We start from the raw sequence: 27,375 nt of genomic DNA, 5'->3' as shown, positions 1-27,375 counted from the left end.
GTGACTCAAGTGGTAATGTACTAGCCTTGAGCATGAAAGTTCAGGGATATTGCTTATGCAATGAGTTCAAGCCCCAAGATACACAAACACACACACACACACAATTGGATTCAACTTCAGATAACATTGATTCTTGTGGCTTATGTTTATTTTAATAAAATTTACTAAGCACCTGTGAAATAGAGTACATTATAATTTTATGCCTTGTTCTATTGTCTTGCTGACCTGAAGGTACTGATTACTGATTCATAGGGCATATGGGAGCATCCTTTGCTTATAGTTAAATCACTGAACCGCTTAAATGCTTCTTGATGAGCTTATTAATATTTATTAAGTGAAAATATTTCACTTAAGGCTATAAGAAAACCTCTGAAGAAAGCATTATACAAGAGGAAAGCCAAATGGTAGTTTATTATTATACAGCTTTTTATTAATAAACTTCCAAATCTCTTATAACTATGGTGAATTTGAATTGAAATTTCAGGGTATAAATAACATTTACATGATTCAGGAGCCATTGGGTATTTGAGTTCTAATTTAAGTAGCAATTTAAATTTTGTTGTTTTTTAGGTTTCTAACTTGAAACATCATATCCACCGTCTAACTTTGAAAGTCTTTTTGCATCATTCACAGACTATTTAATGTAGAAATAAGTGGAGAAGTGGAGGAGCCTGTGGCGACCCCTTGACTGTGCACTAGAGGAAACTGACGTCCTATCTAGGCTAGTTTGCCAGTGTTTGCCCAGTGAGGGACCAGCAGCCATCAATGGGTTCTAGGAGTTTGTCTAACCTTACACTGCTTGGTTTAAGGAAGTTAGGTGTTCTAGAAGGTTCTCTGGTGCTTTAGGGAGTCTGGGGAGAAGGACTAGCCTGCAGCAGGGTCTAGTCTTCCCAGTCGATGCTGATGGGGCCTCCACTCAGTGTCTGACGCTGCAGCCTGGCCCAGTCTTCAGCAGGCCCTGCTTCACGTCGCAAGCGCCGGTGGCAGCCCTGGGCACAGCGGGATTGCTCGTCCAGCATCCTGCAGACCAGGACCTGGCAGTGCAGAAACACCTCCTGGAAAGAGGGTAGTGATCCTTAGTACAAACAAGGGGCCTGCTGCCGCCATGGGTCACCATGACGGCAGATACAGGACACTGTCACACATTCACTCACTCCAAAGAGCAATCATGAGGCGGGTGCTTCATCCCACCTTACAGATGGGGAAACTGAGACACATAGGGTAGGCTATACACTGGGTTGGGACAAGAGCTGGGAATAACAGGGGGTCCTGTAGGACAAGTCCTTTCTTGTTTTTTTTTGGGGGGGGGTTGGTTTGGTCATGGGGCCTGAACTCTGGGCCTGGGCACTGTCCTACAGCGCCACTTCCGGCTTTTTTTCTTTTTGCTTATGTGGCACTGAGGAATCGAACCCAGGGCCTCAGGCATGCAAGGCAAGCGCTCTACCACTGAGCCACCTTCCCAGCCCCAGGACAAGTCCTTTTTAGAAAGAGCAGCCTCAGGCTTCTTCTAGAGAGGCTAATGACAGTCATGCTTGTCAGCAGCTGGTCTGTGAAAGTGGCATGCTGCACGGGACACACACACAAAGGCAGGGTAAGAAAGATGTCTGCCTCTTAAACTTCCTTTGTTCCAAATGACTCACAACTGTGACAAGGACAACCAAACTTGCACCTTGTCACTGTGGCCCTCCCTGCACAGCCTCATAGCCTTTATCCAAGGAGATAGCAGTGGATTTTTAATGCATGTTTTATATGCACATACATTGTTATGATGGTTTTAACTATTGTAACGGGCTTTTTTCTTTCCCATGTTTATCTGCTTGATAGTGCATCAAATTAGTATGTTATATGGACTCCTTAGGTCTATTAGTTTGGGTTTTTTTTTCATGGCCTCCTTAAGACAACACAACATACATATCCACTTTTTTTTTTTTTTGGGGTCCGGTCATGGGGCCTGAACTCTGGGCCTGGGCGCTGTCCCTCAGCTCTTCAGCTCAAGGCTAGCACTCTACCACTTGAGCTATAGCGCCACTTCCGGCTTTTTTTCTTTTTGCTTATGTGGTGCTGGGGAATCGAACCCAGGGCCTCAGGCATGCAAGGCAAGCGCTCTACCACTGAGCCACCTTCCCAGCCCCATATCCACTTTTTTTAAACTTTGTTTTTGAGAAACTTATAGGATTGGAATTAGTAGATAAGAGAATTCATGACTTAATGCCTATTATTAGATAATGATTTATTAGATATTGTCATGTAGCTTTCTAGAAAGTGTGTCGATTTACACAGATATTGTAAGCTTCTCTTTAGAATCTTGAAAACATTGCAATTCATAATTTTTCTCAATTTAATATGCAAAAAGTGGTATCTTACAATTGGTTTTTGTTGTTATTGTTGTTGGTTGTGGGGCTTGAATTCTGGGACTTGAATTCTGAGCTCTTCAGCTGAAGGCTAGCACTCTACCATTTGAGCCACAGCACCACTTTGGGTTTTCTGGTGGTTTATTGGAGGTAAGAGTCTCACGGACTTTTCTGCCTGGGCTGGATTTGAACTGCAATCCTCAGATCTCAGCCTTCTGAGTAGTTAGGATTACAGGCATGAGCTATCAGCGCACCACTACAATTGGCATTTTAAAGCCAATTTTCTCTTCCCATTTCATTATTTGTCTTTTCTGTTCATTTCTTGTCTATGTAACTGACTGCCCCACTGGCTTTTCTCCCTCGTTTCCTTCTTTCTCCTCCTTCCCTCCCTTTCTCCCTACCTCTTTTCCTTCCTCTTTCCTCTCCTTCTTTCCCTCCTTCCCCCACTCTTCTCTCCAGGTTCTTTTTTTTTTTTTATCTTTTTTTTTGGTCCTGGGCTTGAACTCTGGGCCTGGGCCCTGTCCCTCAGCTCTTCAGCTCCTCAGCTCTTCAGCTCAAGGCAAGTGCTTTACCAATTGAGCCACAGTGCCACTTTCGGTTTTCTTGTGGTTAATTGGAGATAAGAGTCTCATGGACTTTCCTTGCCTGGGTTGGCTTTGAACCACGATCCTCAGATCAGCCTTCTGAGTAGCCAGGATTATAGGTGTGAGCCACCAGCTCCTGGCTCTCCAGGTTCTTGTTATGAGCCCCAGGCCACCCCCAAACTCAAGATCTTCCTCTTTGTCTCTGCATGCTGGGATTATAAGTGTGCATCACCACACCTGCCTCTACACTGGCTTATTCATCGTATCTGCCAATAAAGATTTGAAATTATTCTACGGTGTTTCCTTTGAATAGCTCTGCTAGTGTGTGTGTGTGTGTGTGTGTGTGTGTGTGTGAAGTGGGTTAACTGTGACATGCATGAAGGTGGGAAACCTCTCCATTGGTTTCACCATATTCTCCCAGGGGTCCTGCAGACTCTAAGCACAGATTCTTAAAATGTCAGCATTCTGGACACAAAGAAGGTCTAGGGTTAATAAGGCAAAGGTGTTTAGCTCACCTTATGATCTTTGCCCACAAACTTGAAGACGGGGACCTGGAAATGCTTTACGAGGTGATCCCGGGATGAGTACTGCTTCACTGAGTCATCTGAAACACAGCTGAAAGCAAGAGAGACAACAGGTGAGACTGATCGTTTCCACAGAGGTGGAAAAACAAGCTTGAGCCTCACATCTGGCTAAGGGAGAGGTGGAGCAGCTGGGGTTCCCCAGCTATCTGAGGAGGAAGGAAAAAAGAGATTCCTGAAGATATGGAGACACAGTCCTCCCCCACGGGGCATGTTAGGCTTGCCCGGCAACCCCCGCTAGGTCTCTGTCACCATTTGTTTCAGTGCCCCAGGCCCACTGAGAGGAGGCTGTCTTTCACCTGCAATGTGGTGCAAGAATTCTGACTTCATGATTTTTGTTATTGGTGTGAAGAGGACTTTCTTAGATTTAATAAATATTGACTGGACACTTGACAGACAAGAACACTGAAGATTACAAAGTAAACAAACCACAATTTGTGATCAAAGAGCCCTGCACACCTGGACGTTTCTTAGGGAATTTGTGCTTCCATTGGGGACACTTGCCACAGTTATTCTAATTGCCCGTTTTCCACATATAATGGTGAGTTACACTGTGATAAAGTTTTTTAGCTTAGGTCTACTGCTTCCAGTGCAATTTCTGAGTGTATCTCAAGGCTGAACCCTGAGATATTTTAGATATTGCTTGGATATTGTTGAATTTTTTTCCCTAAAAAGCCAGGGATTATCCTCATATTATTTGTTCCATTCTAAGTTCTAAAAGAACTTTTCTTCTTCCCAAGACAGAGTTGACTTTTTATATGTAGGTAGTAATTTTTCTACTGAGCCAGGAAGAAGTGTGGTTAGACATTAGAGACTCTGAAACAAGGTTCTTACTCTACATGCTGTTTATTGCTGTTTCAGTGCAATTAAAAAATTCAGTAAAAGCTAGGCGCTGGTGCTCACGCCTGTAATCCTAGCTACTCAGGAGGCTGAGATCTGAGGATCACTGTTCAAAGCCAGCCTGGGCAGGAAAGTCTGTGAGACTCTTATTTCCAATAAACCACTAGAAAACTGGAAGTGGCGCTGTGGTTGAAGTGGTAGAGCACTTGCCTTGAGCTGAAGAGCACAGGGACAGCGCCCAAGCCCAGAGTTCAAGCCCTGCGACCAACCAAAAAAAAAATCAGTAAAGTTTTTTTTAAGGCACCTTGGCTCAAGTGGTACTTTCTAGGCAGAAAGTACTATTGCCTAGAAAGTCTACAGCTGTGAATTCAGTAGCCCCCAAAAGAGGGAGAGTATCTCAACTTGAGTAGCTACTAGCTCCTGACTTCACCAACCTGGAGATGATCTCAACAAGTGCCATGGTTTCTATTTCTTGTATTTCCTGAGAAAAATTAACTTACAGATCCTCAGCTTGATCACCAGCATCAAAAATTGAAGAAACAGATGAATAATATGATCTATGACATGACAGAGTTTGTCACATGATAATATGATAACAGCACACTTCGTATTTAAATGATGCCTTGTATCTAAATGCCTTATTCATCTTTTTTTTTTTTTTTGGTAGTACTGTGGTTTGAACTTTGAAGGCCTCATACTTGCTAAGCTGGTACTTTTTCACTTGAGCTACACCTCCAGTCCTATTTTGTGCTGATTATTTGTGTGTGTGTGTGTGTGTGTGTGTGTGTGTGTGTGTGTGTACATGCTGGAACTCAGGCTTGAACTCAGGGCCTCTCTCTCTTGCTTGGCTTTTTCTCTCAAGGTTGGTGCTCTACCACTTAAGCCATAGTTCCACTTCTGACTTTTTTGCTGGTTAATTGGAGATAAGTGTTTCATGTTTTTTCTGGCTTTGAACCATGATCCTCAGTCTCAGTCTTTGAGATACTTATCTCCAATTAACCACCAAAAAGCCAGAAGTGGAGCTGTGTCTCAAGTGGCAGAGTTTCATCCTTGAGGAAAAAAGCTAAGCAAGAGCATCCAAGGCTCTGAGTTCAAACCCCATACTGCCATAAATACACACACAAGGGCTGGGAGGTTGGCTCAGTGGTAGAGTGCTTGCTTCGCATGCATGAGGCCCTGGGTTGGATTCCTCAGCACCACATAAGCAAAAAGAAACAAAAAACCAGAAGTGGTGCTGTAGCTCAAGTGGTAGAGCGCTCGCCTTGAGCTGAAGAGCTGAGGGACAGCGCCCAGGCCCAGAGTTCAAGCCCCATGACTGACAAAAAAAAATACACACACAAATACATATATGTGTACTTATTAATATATATATGCATGCCCATGTATACATGTACTTGTATACATATGTGCACACATATAAACTTATAGGTATGCATACATACAAATATACACATATAAGTGTGTTTATGACTAGCTCCAAATTACTATTTAAAGTACTTATTCAGTAAATTTCTTGGCAAATATTTAATGACCTCCACTCTACAAAAGCTTGAGGAGGAAGGAAAAAGAAAGTAATTTTGACTTTGCCATGAGATAGAATCAGAGAAGGTTGCATAGAGGGAAAAAACTACAGAATCTTGAAGGATCACAAAGAATCAGATAAGAACAAAAGGTGGCGAAGGAAATTTCACAAACGGTGTCAGGATACTGAACATCAGTTCAAACTGAACATCAGTTTGGGAACTGCTTGTAATTCTCTCTGGCAGAAGCAGAAACTGGAGGAGGCCAAGGTCAGTCAGAGGGTGAGGCAGAGAGCCAGTTATCTCCTGTATCTCTTGTCTGGCGACTTGGACTGCTGCCTGCCAGCTTACAAACCAGGTCTTCCACTATGGTTTCCAAGTTCTTTTTTTTTTTTTGTTCAGCCATAGGCCTTGAATTCTGGACCTGGGTGCTATCTCTTGAGCTCTTCAGCTCAAGGTAAGGAAGCACTCTACCACTTGAGCCACAGCACCACTTCCAGTTTTCTGCTGGTTAATTGGAGATAAGAGTCTCACAGACTTCCTTGCCCAGGCTGGCTTTGAACTGTGATTCTTGGATCTTAGCCTCCTGAGCCTCAAGCTAGGATTACAGGCGTGAGCCACCAGTGCTTGGCTCCAGTTCTTTTTTTTTTTCTTTTTTTGCCAGTCCTAGGGCTTGAACTCAGGGCCTGGGCACTGTTCCTGAGCTGCTTTTTGCTCAAGGCTACCACTCTATCACTTGAGCCACAGTGCCACTTCTAGCTTTTTTTAAAAAAATGTGGTACTGAGGAATTGAACCCAGGGCTTCATGGATGCTAGATAAGCATACCACTAACACACATCCCCAGTCCAGTTTCCCAGTTCTTGTCTGATTTTTTTTCTTTTTCTTTTTTTTTTTTTTTTTTTTTGTGTCCAGTCGTGGGGCCTGAACTCTGGGCCTGGGTGCTGTCCCTCAGCTCTTCAGCTCAAGGCTAGCACTCTACCACTTGAGCGTCAGCCCCACTTCCAGCTTTTTCTGCTTATGTGGTGCTGAGGAATCGAACCCAGGGCCTCATGCATGCAAGGCAAGCACTCTACCACTGAGCCACCTTCCCAGCCCTTGATTTTTTTTCTTTTGCAGCTCTCTCAGTCTGCCTCTGTTTCTCTCTCTTTCATACACACATATGCCTACACACTAAATAAATAGTGCAGTTCCTTAGAACTGCCTAAACAAAGGAACAGTACTTCATTGAGCATCTCAAGAACAAATGTGTAAGCAAATTTCATAAGTTTTTAGATTGTAGGTCACTCCTTTCCACTATATGAGTTGTGACTATATGCTTCTTTTTTTTTAAAAAAAGTAAATAGCATTTCTCTCACATTTAGGGTATATATGTGTACTTATTTATACTTGTATACATATGTGCACACATATACACACACTTGTGCATCATATAAACATATAGGTATGCATATATATAAATATGTACATGTATGTATGTTTATGACTAGCCCCAAATTACTATTTTAAGTATTCATTATTAGGGATATGGTTTCTCAGAGCATACAAACTGTACACTTTACAAAGTATATATGTGTATAAAAACAGTATAATAAACTCATCAAAAATGGTCAAAAGGGGAGTTGAGGGATGGGTGTTAAGAAAGATTAATATTGGGGCTGGGGAGGTGGCTCAGTGGTAGAGTGCTTGCCTTGCATGCATGAGGCCCTGAGTTTGATTCCTCAGTACCATATAAGCAAAAAAAGCCAGAAGTGGCCTTGTAGCTCAGGTGGTAGAGTGCTAGCCTTAAGCTGAAGAGCTGATGAGTTGAGGGATAGCACCTAGGCCCAGAGTTCAGGCTCCAGGACTGGCCAAAAAAAAAAAGAATGATTAATATTAGCATGTGATCCTAACTGCTCAGAAAGATCATGAATCAAAGCTAGTCAATGGATTTGAACCTAAAAATGTATGCTTTTTCTTCTCTTAGAGTCTACCAAATATTTTGTCTTACTGCTTCACTGTCTCCCTACCAAACTTCCTTTTTTTTTGGCTGCATTGTATTGGTATTTGAACTTAGAGCCTTTGCTAGGCAGGGGCTCTACCACTTAAGCCACTACACTAGTCCTTTTTTGCATTGGTTACTTTTTAAGATATGGTCTGGCTTAATGCCCAGGCTGTCCTGGACTGCAATCTCCCTATTCATGCTTCTAGGTATAGTTAGCATTCTTAACACCATGGGCTTAACACTATGGTGCTCAGCCACTGGTTGAGATGGAGTCTTGTGAACATTTTGCCTGGGCTGGCCTTAAACCACAATCCCCTATATCTACTTCCTAAGCTAGAATTACATATTTGAGCCACAATGCTTAGCTACTTGCAAATTTCTTAAAAAGGGAGTCTATACTTGCTGTTTTCTTCTGCTCTTTCCAGAACAAAGGGCTTAGTGTGTGTGCCTCACACACTCCTGCCCTCTTTGAGCAGGCTAGCAGGCCCTTCAATTTCAGTGATAAAGCAGGGTGATGCCGTCTCTTACCTCTAGTCTTGACCTAGTTTCTGAGCTTGCTACTCATTTCCAACTGCCCACTTATAGGTATTGCAAGTTTAAAGTTACTCAGTATATCAGGAGGCTGAGATCTGAGGATCAAAGTTTGAAGCCAGCTGGGGAGACAAAGCCAAGAGACTCTCATTGTGAATTAGCCGGCCAAAAGCTGGAAGTGGAGCTGTGGCTCAAGTGGTAGAGCACCAGCCTTGAATAGAAAAGCTGAGACAATGTCTAGCTACTGAGTTCCAGCCCCAGGATTGGCATGCACACACACACCATACACATTCAGTATATTATTTTGTAGGCTCAAACTCAATCTTCTTTAAAAACGCAAGTCCACTTCTTTTATATAATGTCTTTTCTCAGTGGCATGTGGGGAGTTACTCGAGCTAGACTCCCTGGAGTAATTTTTGACTTCCCTCCCTCCCCCATTTCACCTCCACCTCCGGATGTGACTAGCGAGGACCCTCTGGAAGTGTCCTAAGGTCTAGATGGGTGAATTCAGGAGACAGTTCGAGCAGCGTCATTACCCATCGCGGATAAGGTAGTACTTGGGGATCTCATCCATTTTGGAGGTGGGGGTGGCGAAGCAGCTCTCCACCAAGCTTTCCAGGCCGCTCACGTGCACCAGGGGCTCAATGCCGAAGTAGAGGGAGTCCCGGAGCTTCAGTGTGGGTAGAGCTTCCCGGTAGGGTTCCTCGAACTCGTTGTCCTTGAAGATCTCCAGCGTGAAGGGGAAGATGCCGTGGTTGCGGCTCATGATCTCTAGGGGCGCATTTCGGAGGTTGGGAACATAGCCTTCGGAGATGTTGTAGAGACGCGGGTACTCGCAGGTCACCGGGATCAGAAGCTTGCTGGTGCGGATGATGACATCCCCGCTACTCCCCGGGGTCTGCTTGGGGACACCTGTCACCAGGTTGCTGGCCACAATTTTATCCTCCACCACCTGTGGCAGGCCAGGACAAGTTAAGAGCTTAGGCTTATTTCTAGAATTATCTCCCTTTTTAGAAACATCTGGTACATCAAAACACATTACAGATTTTGTTGCCTACACCTCCAGAGCTTTAGTTTTTTTCTCTTGTTTTTGACTTGTTCTCTCAGTGCTGCCCAGTCTAGCTTTGAACTCTTGGGCTCAAGGGATTCTTTTGCCGTCTCTGTTGAGTAGCTGAGACTACGGCCACTAAACCTTTTCAAATAAAATTACTTATTTATTTTTGGTTCCTGTCCTGGGGCTTGAACACAGGGCCTGGGTGCTATCACTGAACCTTGTGCTCAAGGCTAGCTCTCTACCACTTTGAACCACAGCTTCACTTCTGCTCATAGACTTAAATGCCTGCTTTGAACCATGACTCTCAGATCTCAGCCTCCTGAGTAGCTTGGATAACAGGTATGAGCCACCAGTGCCCAGTTTAAAAGTATTTTATTGCTTGCTCCCAACCGTTAGAAATTATATTTACTACCAGGTGCTGGTGGCTCACACCTGTAATCCTAGCTACTCAGGAGGCTAAGATCTGAGGATCACGGTTCAAAGCTAGCACAGGCAGAAAAGTCCATGAGACTCTTACTCTAATAAACCACCAGCAAACCAGAAGTGGCGCTGTGGCTCAAGTGGTAGAGCGCTCGCCTTGAGCTGAAGAGCTTAGGGAGAGCACCCAGGCCCAGAGTTCAAGCCCCACAAATCCGCACATTCCAAGCTCTGTTATCTTAGGAGAGGCCAGCATCCATGTGTTATTTTTTCAGAGTTTTGGACCTGGGGATTTTGCTACAGCACAAGCTTACACGGAGTCTCCTACCCTGGGACCTCAGTGTTACAACACTGTAGATGCTTTTTGGCTCTTTACACCAGCCCCCATGGTCTCCTGTATGAATGAATGCTTCCAGCCTGCAATGGGGCATTCACACTGGCTCATCCATGGCGAGAATACACACAGTTGGCCTCTTACCCTAAGTCTGATTAGCCCTCAAGTTTTTACTTAGTGAGTTGTGTAAACAAATACTCATTTGCCCAGATGATGGCCCAGGCTTCTGCACTGACCTGCAGCTGCATCATCTGTGTCTATCCATCTTGCACACAATCAGTTCCATCTCCTCTGTCCCTGGTTATCCCCACCTCTGTGAGATCAAACCTGGATGCCTCTCCCTTGCATACAGGCCGGTCTTTGACCCATTCTCCATCCCATGTACTTTCTAATTTCATTTCCCAGTGTGTATTCCTTGTCAGGCAGGAATTCCTGCACTGCACATTCATCTCAGCCAGGCACACCCACTCTCCTCTCAGAGACTTTGCTCATTTATTCCCCATCTGAAAGGTTCTTTCTTTTTCCCCCTCTCTGCTTGTGTAAGACCTCCTCTTTTGCCCCAGTCCAAGCCCCTTGAGGGAGGGGGCCTCTTGGACTCCTAGGAGCTCTGAGGTTTCACAGTTCATCCCTTACTGACATTCTATGCGCTGTCATTTCAGTGTTGCTATGTGAGTTTCTCATGGCAGGAATTGCCTCCAGTGCTCTCCAGCACAGGGCTGAAAGAATAAACTTTTCCCCTCAACCTGGCTCAGTATATGCACTCATTGCTGCTCTACAAATAAACCACCATCTCTAAATAAACCTTTTCTTCCAGTCAAATGAGCTGATGAGAGGGGACCCAGCCAGCCTCTCTGTACTACTACATCAATGTGTCTGCACCTGGGGGACTTAGGGCCACTGGAGAGAAAGATCAACAGCATTCTTCCTAATTCGCTTCCTTATATTGCCCAGCCCTGGACAGGTGCTAAATAACATACTTGTTAAATGAATAACATATTTTCAGCTCAGTTTTTTTCCTTTCTCTTTCTCTCTCTTTCTCTCACACCAGTAGTGGAGCTTGAACTCAAGGCCTTGTACTCTCTCACTTAGCTTTTGTCCCTCAAGACGCATTCTACCACTTGAGCCACACTTCCAGCTTTTTGCTGGATAATTAGCTATAAAAGTCTTTTGGACTTGTCTGCTTGGACTGACTTCAAACCCTGATCCTCCAATCTTAGCTTCCTGGGTAACTAGGATTACAGGCGTGAGTCAATGCTGTTACGTGGAAGCATTTCATGTATAACACGAGCCATGCTGCATTCCTGTCCTTCTCCTAACGTTCACAAGGCAGACCTACTTCCACCACGGTGCCGCATGTCTTGAGGGAGAAGAAGATGTTGACATGGGTGCCATTGGACACTCCTCGGCAGGAGGTGTTAGTCAGGAAGAGCTCCAGGCCACCAACCAGCTCCCTTGGGACACTCACTTCAATGGTGCTTGACTTGCACAACACGGGGACTGTGAAAGAGGAACTGATGTTAGAAAGGGAGACCTGGGTTGGGAGGAAGAGAAAGGAGGTATTCTGCGGGGGGGGGGGGGGGGATAGTTTCTCATACATCTTTTTTGTGTGTGTGTATGGGTCCGGTCGTGGGGCCTGAACTCTGGGCCTGGGCGCTGTCCCTCAGCTCTTCAGCTCAAAGTTAGCGCTCTACCACTTGAGCCACAGCTCTACTTCCAGCTTTTTGGTGCTTAAGTGGAGACAGGAGTCTCATGGACTTCCTGCCCAAGCTGTCTTCAAACCATGATCTTCAGATCTCAACCTCCTAAGTAGCTAAGATTGCATGCATGAGCCATGGGTGCCATGCTTAATATATTGTTCTTTAAAATAGGAGTCTTGTATTCAAGTGTCAATTAAACAAACAGTTGGTACAAAGTATGGTTAGCATACTCCACAAGTAAAACTCCTAAAGGATTAACATTTAATACCAACACAATTTATTGGCAATTCAAGAAAAGCATTGCTTTGATATAAGCTTAAATGATACACAGTCCTGCTTTCATTTCACCATTAATTATTGTCCTATAAAACAGAGGTAATAAACAGTGTTAGTGCTTTCAGAGAAGACTTCCAAATTGTCCTTGCACTGCTTGGTAAGGTTGTAAACTCTGACTATAAATTCCATTTCAACTTACTATAAAAAAAAAGATCGTTTTTCCATAGATGTTCACTTCTCTAGACTGTGCACACCCTGAAAGGCCTGTCACAATCCAGTATGTGAGGATATATTATAACAACATAATATATAAAGAAGTCAGACAGAAGGGACATTAAACATTTGCTGGAGGAGTGAACTAGAAGAATACAGTCTTTGGAGGATTGTTGAGAGAAGCCATTCCCCAACTCTTCAACTAAACTTTATGAAACTCTCCTTATTTGTCTTATTCTTCCAAACTGCTGTACTATTAGCCATAGAAATTTAGAGAAAAATCAGGTATAAACAACAAAGGAAGATTAGCATTTTGTAATTCTGCAGAGATATTCTCTTTTGAATGATTCATCAGAGGTGGCTACTCAAAGAGCTAGTGTTGGGAAAGAGGAGAGTCTGGTGCACTTGGGAGGGGAGGGTTAAGGGGTTCAGGGAAGGGAAATATAAATGGGGCAGATGGGGACCATCCATGTTCTACCTTGGCAAGTGTGGTTATCGTCGGACAGCACCAAGCCCCGGGGACACTCGCAGTGGTAGCCTTTCTCAGATTCTATGCAAGAGTGGCTGCAGCCACCATTGTTGCTGTGGCATCCTTTAATATCTGCAGTGGAGACCAACACAAAAGGGAATCAGCCCTCTTCCTCACAAGCTCCCACATGTACAGCAGAAATTGTTCCTTATTTTACAGTAGTATCCCTGGCATCTGGCCTGGTGATGGAGATTTGTAGACAACCTCGCAAAAATATTAGTTAAATGTTATGGCTACAGGGGCTGGGAAGATGGCTCAGTGGTAGAGCGCTTGCCTTGCATGTCTGAGGCCCTGGGTTCGATTCCTCAGCACCACATAAGCAAAAAGAAAAAAGCCAGAATTGGCGCTGTGGCTCAAGTGGTAGAGCGCTAGCTTTGAGCTGAAGAGCTGAGGGACAGCACCCAGGCCCAGAGTTCAAGCCCCACAATCGGACCCTCCCCCCAAAAATAAATGTTATGGCTACAAACTATAAGCAGCCATTGTCAAATTCCAGCTCCCCATGTAAGCTGCTCAGGCATTTCAATTTGGGTATTCAGTTTTGTCTGACTTCTTTCTCATGGTTGGACTGAGATCATAGGCATTTAGGAATAAGACCCCCAAAGCCATTTTATAGTTGCTTTAACATTTAATTAGTTTGAATTTTATAGAGTATTACTGATGAAAAAGGACTGGGTATAAATTCAACTGGATGAGCTGGTGGACAGAGTTGCTGCTAACTGGCTGGATCACTGGCCCACCTTCTAGAATCTCTAGGAATCAGAGGGCTAGGGATAAAGCATCTTGGCTGATGATAACACACTATGAAAATGAGGCTTGGGGACTGGGGCTGTAGCTCAAGAATAGAGTGCTTGCCTAGAATGTGCAAGGCCCTGGGGTTCAATCCCCAGCACTGTAGTAGTAATAATTATTATTACTAATTATTAATTATTATTATTATTACTACTACTACTACCACCACAACAACCACAACAACCTTGTGGGACCAGGTTATCATCTTCCAGGTCAGGGGTTGTCACTCTAACCTGTTACACATTGTTATAAATAGTTATTGGCACACAGCCATGACCACTTATCTACCTATTGTCTGTGGCAGTTTTCTCACTACAAAGGCAGAGTTGTGTAGTTTTGACTGATTCTGTATGGTGTACAATGTCTAAAATATTTCTCATCTACCCTTAATGGGAGAAGCTTGCTGATATTTTTTCTAGGTAAAAAATGGAAGTGAATGTTTCAACTTTTATAAAGTTATTCTTTTATAAAAAATAAATTCGGGGCTGGGAAGGTGGCTCAGTGGTAGAGCGCTTGCCTTGCATGCCTGAGGCCCTGGGTTCGATTCCTCAGCACCACATAAGCAAAAAGAAAAAAGCCGGAAGTGGCGCTGTGGCTCAAGTGGTAGAGCGCTAGCCTTGAGCTGAAGAGCTGAGGGACAGCGCCCAGGCCCAGAGTTCAGGCCCCACGACTGGACCCCCCCCAAAAAAAATTCTCAATGAATTAGTCTTTGCAAAACTTAGAAGACATTAGGTATTACCTGTTTATAAATCTATATATTTCAAAAGGACATAAGCAAAGTTTATGAACTTTTAAAATAGCTGAAATCATATATACAATGGTGGAAGAAAATAAAACATATGCTATAAGATATTGAAATCAATAATAATAATAGAATTTGTTTTTGCACTTTGGGAAATGGAACCCAGGGTCTCACACATGGCAGTATTCTACTACTGAGCTACCCCCTAAGTTGTAATTTCAATATTTGTAAAACAAAGGGTTCACATTAAATGATCATACAGATTTCAGGCCCCAAAATCCAAAGCACAAAATACACTGAAAATCTAAATTACTTTGAAGGATTTAACTCTCTCAGGAGGATAGAGCAAAATGTTTGGAATGGAATTATCTGGCAAAAGGGATTGTGGGCCATTTTGTTATCTCTGTATTTTCTTTATGCTTTCTAATAAAACAGTAAAAATTACTTAAAATTTAAAAGGATAATTTATTGTTTTTAAAAGATATAATTTTAAAGATATAATTATTATTTTTAAAAAAAGATATAATTAAACAAGGTTCTGGTAACACGTCTATAAACTAATCAGAAGGTGGAGATCAAGAGGATCAAGGTTAAACTTTTTTTTTTAATTGTGAAAATATTGTACAGAGGTGTTACAATTACATGGGCAAGGTAATGAGTACATTTCTTATCAAGCATTGTTGCCTCTTCCTTTGTTTCCCCTTCCCATCCCTTCCCATCTCCCACCCACCCACCACCAAAGTTGTAAAGTTTGTTTTCAACATAACGTCTTGTACATCTCATTGTTGCAATGGGTCTGCCTGTATCCCTATTTAAACAATTTGTTTTTTTCCCTTCCCCTCCCCAAATTATACCAACATCAAATACAGTGAAAACAGGGGTTATGCCATGGGGAAGGGACATACAAAGCAACAAAGAAATATCTTATAAATATGTTAGAAACAATAGCAAGAAAGAAAAAACATTTAAGGTTAAACTTTTTACTGGGCAAAAAGTTTCCCAGATTACTCCCCACACCATTTCAACCAATAGTTGGGCACAATGACACAGATTTGTCACCCCAGCTACATGGGAAGATGGGGCTGGGATGACCTAAGTTCCAGGCCAGCCTGGAATAAACAAGTTTGTGAACAGAGAAAGTGGGGAGTGGTAGCATGTACCTGCTCAGCTATGAGGGAGGCATAAATTGGGGATTGTGGTTCAGGCTGGCCTAGTCAAAAAACAGATCTTATCTCAAAAGTAATCAGAGCAAAAGCACTTTGCCTAGCAAGTGTGACCCATGAGTGCAAACTCTAAAACTATAAAATATATACAAAATAAACAAAAAAGATTTTAATAGTCCTACTACAAAAGTATGTTCAGACTATCAATAAAATCTAAGTTTTAAATGGCACTATCACTCCTAAAATATATATTCATATATAATTCATAAGTAATAACTTCTGGTTATGAGGATTAATGATAATAGTTCTAATAACATATTCATGAATAATTACAAATATTCCTCATACATGTTTTATTAATATGCAAATATCCTTAGTCAATAAAATTTAAAATACACTTAACTTTGCTATAAAGGGATAGTATATAACATTGTAAACTTTGTTACATGGGAAAATTGTGATACTTAATCATTTTTTTGTGGTAATATTATTTTGAATTTAACAAGAAAAAAGTCTATTCTTGTAAGCAGTAGTATAGTTCTATTGATTCACAAATCAGTTATCCTGTAGGACAAATCATATGTCTTTTGTATATAATGACAGTCAAGCTACTGATCTTTCCATGTCACTCTCTGCTATGACTGTGAGGAAAATTCACATTTATGAGAGTAGAAGTGTGAATTTTTAGCTGTAATGATTTGCAAAGGTAAATGTGTCTTAGAGTGGGGACACTGTCTAAGTTTTGTGCAATAATAGTAGATTATTGAAACATCATGTGGTGTTCTATAAATCTGTAAATCATATCAACTTAAAAAGTAAAAATATAGGGCTGGGAAGGTGGCTCAGTGGTAGATCACTTGCCTTGCATGCATGAGGCCCTGGGTTCGATTCCTCAGCACCACATAAACAAAAAGAAAAAAGCCAGAAGTGGCGCTGTGGCTCAAGTGGTAGAGCACTAGCCTTGAGCTGAAGAGCTGAGGGACAGCACCCAGGCCCAGAGTTCCGGACCCACGACCAAACCCCCCGCACCCCCCTCCCTGCCAAAAAAAAGTAAAAATATGGCTGGACACTGGTGGCTCATGCCTATAATCCTAGCTACTCAGGAGTCTGAGATCTGAGGATGGTGGTTTGAAGCAGGCCTGCGCAGAAAAGTCCATTAGACCCTTATTTCCAATAAACTACTCAGAAAAGGCCGGAAATGGAACTGTGGCTCAACTGGTAGAGCACTAGCCTTGAGACAAAGAACCTCATGGACAGTGCCCAGGCCCTGAGTTCAAGGCCTAGGACCAGCACCAAAAATAAATAAAAAAGTAAAAATAGAAAACAGTAATGGTAGGCAATTTATATTTCAATTACTTGATATACATCAGGAACTCTTTTTTTGTTCCTTAGTCATATAATGTATATAACATCTCTGCTATTAAAAGTAGATAATTTTATTTATCTCCAAAAAATGCTAATCTTTAATAAATGCAAAGCATACATAGGGATAGCAACCTCATGAAAACCAGTTTCCCAAACTTGTAAGACAGGGAGAATCACCTATGGAACTTGTTAGAAATATGAACTGTTAGCCAGGTGTTCATGGCTCACCTATAATCCTAGCTACTCAAGAGTCTGAGATCTGAGTATCATGGTTTGAAGTCAGCCTAGGCAGGAAAAAATATGAGAGACTTTTATCCTCAATTAATTAGCAAAAAGCTAGAAGTAGAGCTATGGCTCAAGTGATAGAGTACCAGCTTTGAACAAAAAAGCTAAGGAATAGTGCTCAGCCCTGAGTTTCAAGCCCAGTACTGGCACAAAAACAAAACAAAACAAAACAAAGCCTCACGAACTGTAAGGCCCTATCCACACCTGGGTTCTTTGTGGAAGACTAGTGATCTTCAGCTTCACCCTGCTCCCAGCTCTGCTTCCTGGGCCAGTAATACACATGTCATTTACAAGTTATTTGCAGAGGTAATTGTCTTGACCTGCATCCAGGCCCCCTGAACCAGAATTTGCACTTTAACAAATCTTATGAGATCTAAGACTATATCTAAGCTTGAAAACCATGGAATAGTTCAATTCAATTTCTCTATTAAAAATGTGGCTTGTGATTAGAAATGACAAAATAATGGCATTTGCAGGGAAATGGATGGAGCTAGAAGAAATCATGTTGAGTGAGGTAAGCCAAGAGCAAAGAGACAAACAGTACATGGTCTCCCTGATAAGTGGATGTTAAATCGTAAATGTTAGGTGATAAGACAAAATTAACAGGACTTAAGAAACAAAGAACTCCCACTCATCTGGTCGAACCCTACTAAATATCCCCATGCTGCTGATCACATGTATGGTGTATTTGTGTACACCGTTATATATTATAGACTGTGATAGACAATTTGCTCCAGGAAAGTTAGAATGAACTTGTGACTTTAAATGAGCATCATTATTCCACAATACTGTGAAATTTGGGAAATTATGTAATCAATCACAATTTTTAAAAAATGTGTAATTGCCAGCAGCATAAAAAAATGTGGCTTGTGGCCTCCTGAAAAATTCTCTCCTGATAAGTGGGAGACAAAATTAACACTGAATTATGTGCACAACATAAATACCCCCTACTGATCGTGAATCCTTTCTATCATGATTTTGTGCAGCGAGTCACTCCTCTAACTCTAAGGCACATTCCCAGATGTTGGACAATGGGCCAGTGGCTTCCTTAGGACTCTGGGCTTGAGTCCTTCCTCATGGTCTCACCTTCACAAGTCCTGCCATCGCTCCTTAGAACACGTCCAACCCCACACTGACAGCGGTGGGAGCCTTTGAGGTTTACACATATCTCACTGCAGCCTCCATTGTTCTGCTCACATTCATTTTCATCTGTAGAAGAGAAACAATACCGTTGTTCTACTGCCAAGAGACTCACCTTGTCCCAAGACCGAGCAGATTCCCCACCTCTTCTCAGATCCTGCTGGTAACTCTGCACACCCCAATCACCCACTGTGATATGGCATCATCATTTCTACTAACCTTGTCTCCCTGTTAGTTGTTCATATGCCTCTGCTGAGTGGAAGGCACCTCTTTGCTTGCCAATTCCTTACTCTTAAGAGCAAAACTGGTCAGGCACAGGTGGCTCATGCCTGCAATCTTGGTGACTTGGGAGGCTGAGATTGAGAGGACCTCAGTTCCAGGCCAGTCTGAATAGAAGAGTTTGTAAGATTCTCTTCTCAACTGAGAGCTTGATATAGTGGTGTACACCTGTTTCTAGCTATGATAGGAAGCATCAAATAGGAGGATCATGGTCTGGGCATGGCCTTGGACCCAAGAAAGGAGATGAACTAGAACAGAGATTCTACTTAAGTCCAGGATCCCTTTGCTGTGACTTGGATATGGATTAAGTAAACCCTAGTGCTTGTGTGACCCCAATGTGGCATGCTATGAGAATGGTGGGGCCTAGTAGAGTAGCTGGGTAGTAAGGTCATCAGGGACCTTGAAGGTGGATGAAGAGGGTCTTGTGTGATTCCAGTTGTTATCTGGATTTCTGTCTATCATGCAATCTCTCCCTCTTCCATGTGATTGTAGCATAAACTATGAGGCATTCCCTAGAACTGAGCCAATGCTTGTGCCATGCTCTTGAACCTCCAGAACTGTATACTCAAGAAACCTCTTCTTTATCAATTACCAAGCTTGACTAATGTATTTCTCAATTAAACTGAAAAGTAGAACTTTACCAGGTGGCCCAGGGAAGCAATAAGGAAGCTATCTGCTGAGGTTTAGGGGAGGGAAAAGTCAGTCTTCACAAATACTGGAAAGCCCATGCCAGGCCCTGCCATGGCTGAAGTAGATTTATACTTCCCATGTCGTGAGGGGATTGTAAACTGAGAAACTGATAAGCAATTTGGCCCAGACTGGTAAGGTGTATGTAGTGCCTGACAGAAACACCTGAAAACCAGCTTTGTAGTAAAATTGCCTCAAACCAGTGATAAGAGTGAAGAGCTACAGAAAAGGATGGCAGCAGAAGATAGTCCACCATAAATGAGAACCCCATGGGAGAGGCCAAAGCAGGCCTTTGAAGTAGGTATAACACAATAATCCAGGAAATTCGAATATATATACTAATACCAGAAAGAGAAAGAGGAAGGAAAGCAACTAAAATAAGGGTGTAAAAAACAGGGCAGAATTGCAAACCAATAAATGTTTAGAAGCTGTAGAAGTGGAAACTATGGTTGCTGAGGACCCCTCTGAGCCCTTGCCTTGCTGCTTGCAAAGGCATGGTGAGCGGCTGGGGAGGAACAGGGCCACACCTGGGCTTGGGCTCCCTTCAAGGCCATTTCAAGCTTGGACTGCTAACCTGGAGACTGAATTGTTTTCACTGTAAAGGAGAACTGAAACTCTACTTATTCAGCCTATTGTTATTTGGGATTGTAATTGATAGCTTGGACATCTTACCCATGGAGTAAGGTGTCATTTTTAAGTTCAATTGAAGAATCAATTGAACAGTGTTGTTAGTTGGGCCTGGTGACACACACCTATAATTCCAGCATTCTAGAGACTGAGGCAGGAGCATCATGAATTCAAAGCCTGTGCTACCTAATGAGATCCTGTCTCAAAAATAAGAGCAAAAAACAAAAAGAAAACCAAAACCATTACCATATCACATAGTATTGTGGACACAAACAATAAATAAATAATAAAAGCATAGAGACAGGGAGCAGAATGAACTTGCAAACTGTGATCAGTTGGTGGGTGAGAGGACAAAGAAGATGGAGAATGACCACTCGATTTGTATCCGTAAAAGTCTATGTAAGTGTTTAAAACAGAAAGCAAAAGTTAACTGTTCTTAAATCTTGGAGGCATGCACATCTGTTTTATTATTTTCTTATAGTCTCCTCTCTTCCTGAAAAATACATATAACTGAAAACAAATTATGATAATTGTAATATTTAAATGAAAAATAATAAAAGCTAAAATTGACAAAGTCAGTTTTAAATATAAAAGCCTGCCTACAACTCATGATGTCAGTGATGTTTATAGACCCTAGGTAGATGTGTGGTGATTTGCTAGGCAAAGACATCCAAGAAATATTATCAATGAGGAGGTGTATATGTAGTTTGCCTTTGATATAAAAAGAAAAGTTCAATAAATAACTGTATCTTTGAATTTTTTATATCTGTTTATATCTGCTTGAAGAAGCCCTGGAAGCACACATAAGAAAACAATACATGTTTTTGGAACACACTGTGAAAAAAATTCATCACACATCTCAATTGGATGTCAGTTTTTATCAGAAACATTTGATCTGCATTTCCACCGAGGAAATATAGATATAATTTAGTTACTTAAGTTGTTCCACACATTTTTGGTTTTCCAATGACTGAATCAATAATCAATAAGTTTTTAACTTAAAATGTAGGGAAGTAAGATTCTCAAGAACCACTAGCCACATCTCAACTCCTTCACAGCCACATTGGGGCAAATGGCCACCACAGCAGACAGCACAACTGTAGACTGTCTAGGGGCTGTCACAACAAAACCTTGGCTTGAACTGCAGTCAGGAACTAAAAAGGTAAATGCTACTGCAAGTGTTGGAGAGACAAACTGTGTCAGACAGGCAGAGATTTTGATTGGTTTCCATGATCACAAGTTCCGAGTTCTACCTCAACTTGTTTCTTACCAAAACACGTCTGCCCGTCGTGGCCTATCACACTCCCTGGTGGGCATGTGCACTCATCAGTGTCCGAGCAGCTGTCCTGGCAGTCCTCCTCACAGACGTCATAAAAATCTGCACAAGGATAAAGATCCTCTTTTGTGAGTATAGTCACCGAGTACCATTCCCAGATATCTGCCCAGAAAGTCTCATGGTTTAGACCTTGTGTGAAAGAGTCAAACTGCTCGGGGGTGTCTTCTGTCTTCAGATCAGTGACTCTCAGTTTCAGGTCCATAGGCCTGTAGCTGGCAATATAGTTCTTATAAATTTGGAGTATTACCAGATATGGTGTGTCCTCCTCTTCTATGGACTTAAACATATAGGGACTGAGGATGTAACAATGTAGCTCAGGGATAGAACACTTGCCTAGCACAGTACTATCCCCAGTACTACAAGATTGAAAACATAAAAGTATGTAGATTTGATGGAATTAAGAACACAGAAATTTGCTTAAAGGTGTAAATGACTTCCTGAAGCTCCTTCTCATTAGACACCACTTTAACAAATTAATGGATAGTAAGCACAATTATCAGATGGATGTCTGAATAACTATCAATTTATCAACACAGATGACATAAAAAGGGGTCTTTTAAATTAAAAAAAAGGACTATTCAGATAATGTAAATTAACATTTTACTTCTACTGTTTTGTTTGAATGGAAAAAGATAAAAGATAAAAAGAATTAAGTGGGCACTGGTAGCATAAGCATAAAATCCTACCTACTCAGGATGTTGAAATCTGAGGATTGTGGTTCAAAGCCAGCCTGGCAGGAAAGTTTGTGAGACTCTCCAATTAGCCACCAAAAAGCTGGAAGTGGAGATGAGGCTCAAGTGGTAGAACACCAGCTTTGAGCAAAAAAGCTAAGGAGCAGCATCTAGGCCCTGAGTGCAAACACTAGTACTAGTATACACACACACACACACACACACACACACACACACACACACACACACACAGAAAATAGAACTGATAAAACTGGTAGTTCCTTCCCCTTTCTATTTCTGTAGGAAGTTTTCAGAAGTTCTAAGAATAGATGTCTGAAATCATGATATGGATGTATCATGGGTCCCAAAGGAAAGTTGCTTTGACTGAGATGCTATTGTCATCATAACTGGGTTTCAGTACTCACGGCCACAGTAGACGTGGAAGCACACACTGGGCTTAGCCAATCGATACACATAGTAACCTCCGGAGCAAGCCTTGACCTCCACCGTGGTGTTCCACAGGCAGCAGTTCCCTTTGAAGCTGGCACAGGCCTGGCGCTGCACAATGCCATCACCTTCTACAGGGTGGCTGCCATTGAGCCAGACAGGGGCATGGGTTCCACAGTGGTTTTCTGGCACACAGAAGGTGGGCATGGCATCACCTGCCATGCCTGTGAAGCGGTACCACTCTCCGTCCACATGGCTGTCACATGCAGGGGAGCCTTGAGACTCATCCAGCTGATGTTCAGTGTTCCTCCAGGGATCATTCAGACTGACATAGGCAGAGCAGGGATCTAGGGCTGCGAGGGGAGAGGGCACCTCAGAGGTACTCGGTGACATTGCAGATGGTGGCGCCAGCACCCTGAGCCTTTCTCTCCAACTCCCATTTGGGCTTTTTTTTTTTTTTAGTTCAACAAAGAAATCACCTACAGCCCCTATGTGGAAAATGAGCTATATAACTTGTGGGTGGAGACGTGAAGGAAAAACTTGGAGAGAACAAAGGAACAGGTTACATTGTCCAAAGAGAAATATATTCTTTATCTGACTTACATACTATGACCCCTCTGTACATCACCTTTACAATAACAAAATAATGTTTTTAAAAAAAGAGACTACCTACAATCCCAAAGAGAAGCTAAGATTTCTCAACTTGATTTAAACATCTTTCATAAATGCTCTTTACAGCATTGTTTTCAGCCTACTTAAGGCTTAGTGTTGGTATTGGACTAAACTTTGTATCTAATCTTTCAATGGAAGTATAGATTAAATTATGGTCTGCAACTGAGCAGACCATATTTTTTTTTCCATTTCAATAGATAGTATTTTAAATGTTCAGAGAAGTTACACCTTTGTGTTCCTCTCCTAAATATCCTTTAGTCAAGCAGACCATATTCTGAGTATTGTGTTCATACCTGAAGGGTGCATCTTATGAGAATATGGACTGATTTGTCTAGAGGAAGTTGGAGAGCCTTTGAAGGGATCCTAGGCATTGGTTACTATAGAAGAAGCTGAGAATTTGGGTTTGGGAAAAAGATGGAAGAAAATTCATGTTAGTTTTCAAAACTCTGGGATGGGGGCTGGTAGGGAGCTCAGTTGAGCCTGCGTTGAACATACACAAGGCCCCAGGTTTGATCCTGGAACAGGCCCCAGAATCAGAGTTAGGTATTCCATTATGAAAGCTAAACCAGATTATTGGGACCAAGCACATTTCAGTTCAACTATCCATCCACAGGAGAGGCTTTGGGGACCACAGTGTAGTTGGCTTCACATGTTTAGATGACTATCTGTGAAGAAAACTTCCATATCAGTGGCAAATTCCAAGAGATAAACAGTGTCTAAAGCTCTTTCCACTGAGAAGGAAAAAGCCCCAGCATTGCTGGTTTGCAAGCAATACACAGTCTACTGGCAAGTGGTTCCTAGAGATAGTATGACAGTTTGGGACAAGAAATAAGGATTTTCTGGAAAGAACATATTTGCAAAGCTGGGGGATAGCAGAAAACAGACTTTCATTTAATATATCCCTAAGGTGCCTCAATGGAGCAGTGTGATGTCTCTGGAAGAAAGAAATGTCCTCTGCCCCTCACCTCAGGGGAAAATATGTCCCCCTTGCTCTCTTGGCTGTCAGTCTCTTGCTAAGCAGGGACTCTAGAGCATTTCACAGGTGATTATTAATCCACAGAAATATTCCTCTCATTTTTTGCCTCTGTAATTTTATAAGGAATGGTTAGATACTCAACCTTTAATGATTTCTGCAGAAGAACATAATGAATATTCCATGATTTATAAAGTTTCCCTTCAAGTTAGCTGCCATTTCTTATGCTGTTAAAAAATTCACTTCCTCTGGGAGTGACCCAGCAGCTTCTGGCTTTCTATTTCCTTTAATAATCTGATCTTGGTATAAAATCCTGGTTCAAGTTGGGTGCTGGTGGCTCATGCTTGTAATCCTACCTACTCAGTAGTCTGAGATCTGAGGATCACAGTTCAAAGCCATCCTGGGCAGGAAAGTTATGTGAGACTCTTATCTTCAATTAACTACCAGAAAACTGGAAGTGGAGTTGTGGCTCAAAGTTGTAGAGTGCTAACCTTGAGTAGAAAAAAAAAAAAAAAGAACTCAGGGGCAGAGCCTAGGCCCTGAGTTCAAAGCCTCACAACTGACAAAAAATAAAGTAAAACAATAAAGAATCCTTTTTCAGCTGCAATGTGGAGCCCAGAATTTGGTATTATGCATATTAATCCTATATTAGGATACACTCTCTTCCATGGAAGTTCTTCAAAAAGGACAGCCCTGTGTGTTCCTTATAGTCTCCGTGGCTCACTTGTTCTCCAGGGCTCCTGCACAGTCTGTGTCCCACCCTTTAGTTTCAGGGTTGCTCTACCCAGCAGCCACCTCAAGATTATCTCCTTCATTGGCCCGGTGTCCCACTGGGTTTAATGCCCCTTCACCTTCCTTTTCTCCCCTGCTCATCCCCTTTAGTATCTTGTTTTCTCCCTCCCTCTCCTTCCCCACCCTCCTTGCCCCCCTCTCTCATTTCCCTCTCCTCCCAGGCCAACAAATGTCAGCCTATCCCTAGATCTCACTTCTGGCATTGAATCAAGTGTTGGGTGCATTGTGGGGAGAAGCAGGAGGATCTGGAGGCAATGGAGAGCATGAAAAGGGAAGTGGGAAAAGCTGGAGCATGACTTGATGCCTGAGTATTCTTGGCTAGTTACTTCAGCAGATTTAGGGTGATTGACAGGTAAATCATGCCTGTTTTAGGGGACTGTTTTGACTCTGAGATGAGTTGAGAAGACAGTATGAAGAGTTCCCATGTATTCTGTGCTGTTTTCCTCTCTTATTCCCACTGTAGACACATAGAATATCTTCATTAGCATGGCACCTGGGCCACAATAATAATTTTATTATTGTCAATACATTATTTTTGACTAGTCTACATTTATTCAGATTTCCATAGTTTTTTTCCCCCTGTTCCAGGATCTCATTCAGGAAATTATATGCATTTAGCTTTCATGTCTTAGAGTCCCAAAACTTTTTTTTTTTCATCATGGGGCTTGAACTAAAGGCCTGGGTGCTGACCCTGAGCTTTTCTACTTCAGGCTAGCACTCTACCACTTGAGCCACAGTTCCACATCCACTTTCCTGGTGGTAAATTGGAGATAAGAGTCTCAAGAACTTTCCTGTCTGGGCTGGCCTTGAACTGTGATCCTCAGACCTCAGTTTCCTGAGTAGCTAGGATTACAGGCATGAGCCACCAGCACCCAGCATTCAAATCTTTTTTTTTTTTTTTTTTGCCGGTTGTGGGGCTTGAACTCTGGGTCAGGACGCTATCTCCCAGCTCTTCAGCTCATGGCTAGTGCTCTAGCACTTGAGCCACAGCGCTGAGGAATTGAACTGAGGGCCTCATGCATGCGAGGCAAGCACTCTACCACTGAGCCACCTTCCCAGCCCTCCCAAATCTATTTTTAAGGTGTATCTTAAAGGTGCCAGTACAAGGCCTAGGTTCCTGCAAAGAAATAAATTATAGATGAGTTAGAGTTACACAGAAGTATGGCATGGTTGTCTTTATTTGTCCTCCACCCACTCTTCTAATAAGAGCTTATGCTTTATTGAAGAAAAAAAGAAAGGAAAATCAGTTAGTAACTAGAACTGAAACTTCCCTTTGCCTAGTTGGCCAGATTTGTGCCAAGTCTGAGAGAGACAGTTTCCGAATTGCTTGGTCAGTACAAACAAAATACCTATATTTGAAGGTCAAAATAACTAAGTCTCTTTCATCCAGCTCTGTCCCTTCTTGAGAAGAAAGATTTCACCTTTGCATTCACAAAAACTAACACCCGATTCTGAATGATAGAAATTATTTTCTACTTCTATATTGGAACTATAAAAGTATCCAAAAGAAATATTTAGCTCATGGAAAGGTGTTCCTATAAGCCCTGGAAAGTGTGGAAGCTCCGGAAAGAGGTTAAATGGAACATGGAACAGAAATTCTCTAAAAACACATTTTCATAGAGAAACGATTTTCCTTATTCAATTCTAGATCCAATATTTAAAGCCCTAAAATACAGTTCTAGATAATCTATGCACATAGCCAACTGCAACAACAAAAGTATACAGTGACAAGGTTTGGACAGGAGACTCACCCATGGGCGACACCGAGGTGACAAGAAAGGTGAGCAGCAGGATCTGAGGCATCTTTCTGGACCAGCCACCAGAAACGAAGTGGAAATCTTCTATGTTTTCCTTTCTCTTCTTTTCCAGTGCTTAAACGAAAGAAAGAGAGAAACTTGCAGGCTTTTATGAAGAATGACTTTGTCAGTATAGCCTAGGTCCTTATCAGAGGAAGAGGCTGAGTGGGACAAGAGTCCCTCACTCTGGCCGTGACCCCAGGAAAGGTCACCCACTGTCAACAGAATTATTATATTGATATTTTTCTTTAAGGGGTTAAAAAGCCCTCATAATCCCTCATCCTCTGATTGTTTTCTCTCAAGAATTCCCTGCAATGAAGCCTCCAGTATCTTATCCAGAAGGGAACAATCCCTCATGTTGGAATATTGTGTGAGTTCTAGGAGTTGGTTTCAAAATTCGGAACCAAAGTGGTGCTCAGTGGCACTGGGACAAGCCACATATCACAGCAGGTCAACAGGAAATGTCTTGGTGAGAAGGTCAAGGTGCTGACAATAGCCACAAAAAAGTAGTGACGAGTTTGGGATAGGGCCAACATCCTCTTTTAAGTTCTATTCTTTAGGCAAAATTGAGGTTTGGACCCAAGACCTGTGTTTGCTAGGCAGGTCCTCTATCACTTAAGCTAGGGCCAAGATTCTCTATCTTTTTTTATTATGATCTCTGGTCTCAAAACTTCTTATAGAAACCTAAAATGCTTTTGCCGA

General features: G+C 42.3%; 1 protein-coding gene across 1 annotated transcript; it reads right to left on the bottom strand.

Moving 5' to 3' along the window:
* Positions 1–109: 109 nt before the first annotated feature.
* Oit3 (oncoprotein induced transcript 3) lies at positions 110–26,723 on the bottom strand. Its single transcript, XM_013025608.1, has 9 exons — positions 26,629–26,723; positions 22,419–22,793; positions 21,257–21,364; positions 18,340–18,462; positions 12,859–12,981; positions 11,531–11,691; positions 8,926–9,341; positions 3,451–3,550; positions 110–1,055 (listed from the first exon to the last, which is right to left on the bottom strand). Exons 1-9 carry the CDS (start codon positions 26,678–26,680, stop codon positions 882–884), a joined length of 1,632 nt encoding a protein of 543 aa, XP_012881062.1. The 5' UTR covers positions 26,681–26,723; the 3' UTR covers positions 110–881.
* Between the last annotated feature and the right edge of the window lie 652 nt (positions 26,724–27,375).

The sequence above is a fragment of the Dipodomys ordii genome, unplaced genomic scaffold, assembly GCF_000151885.1.
Source record: "Dipodomys ordii isolate 6190 unplaced genomic scaffold, Dord_2.0 Scaffold86, whole genome shotgun sequence".
Lineage (NCBI taxonomy): Eukaryota > Metazoa > Chordata > Mammalia > Rodentia > Heteromyidae > Dipodomys > Dipodomys ordii.
Note: the sequence above shows the minus strand (reverse complement) of the source record. Positions and strands in the feature narration are given on the sequence as shown.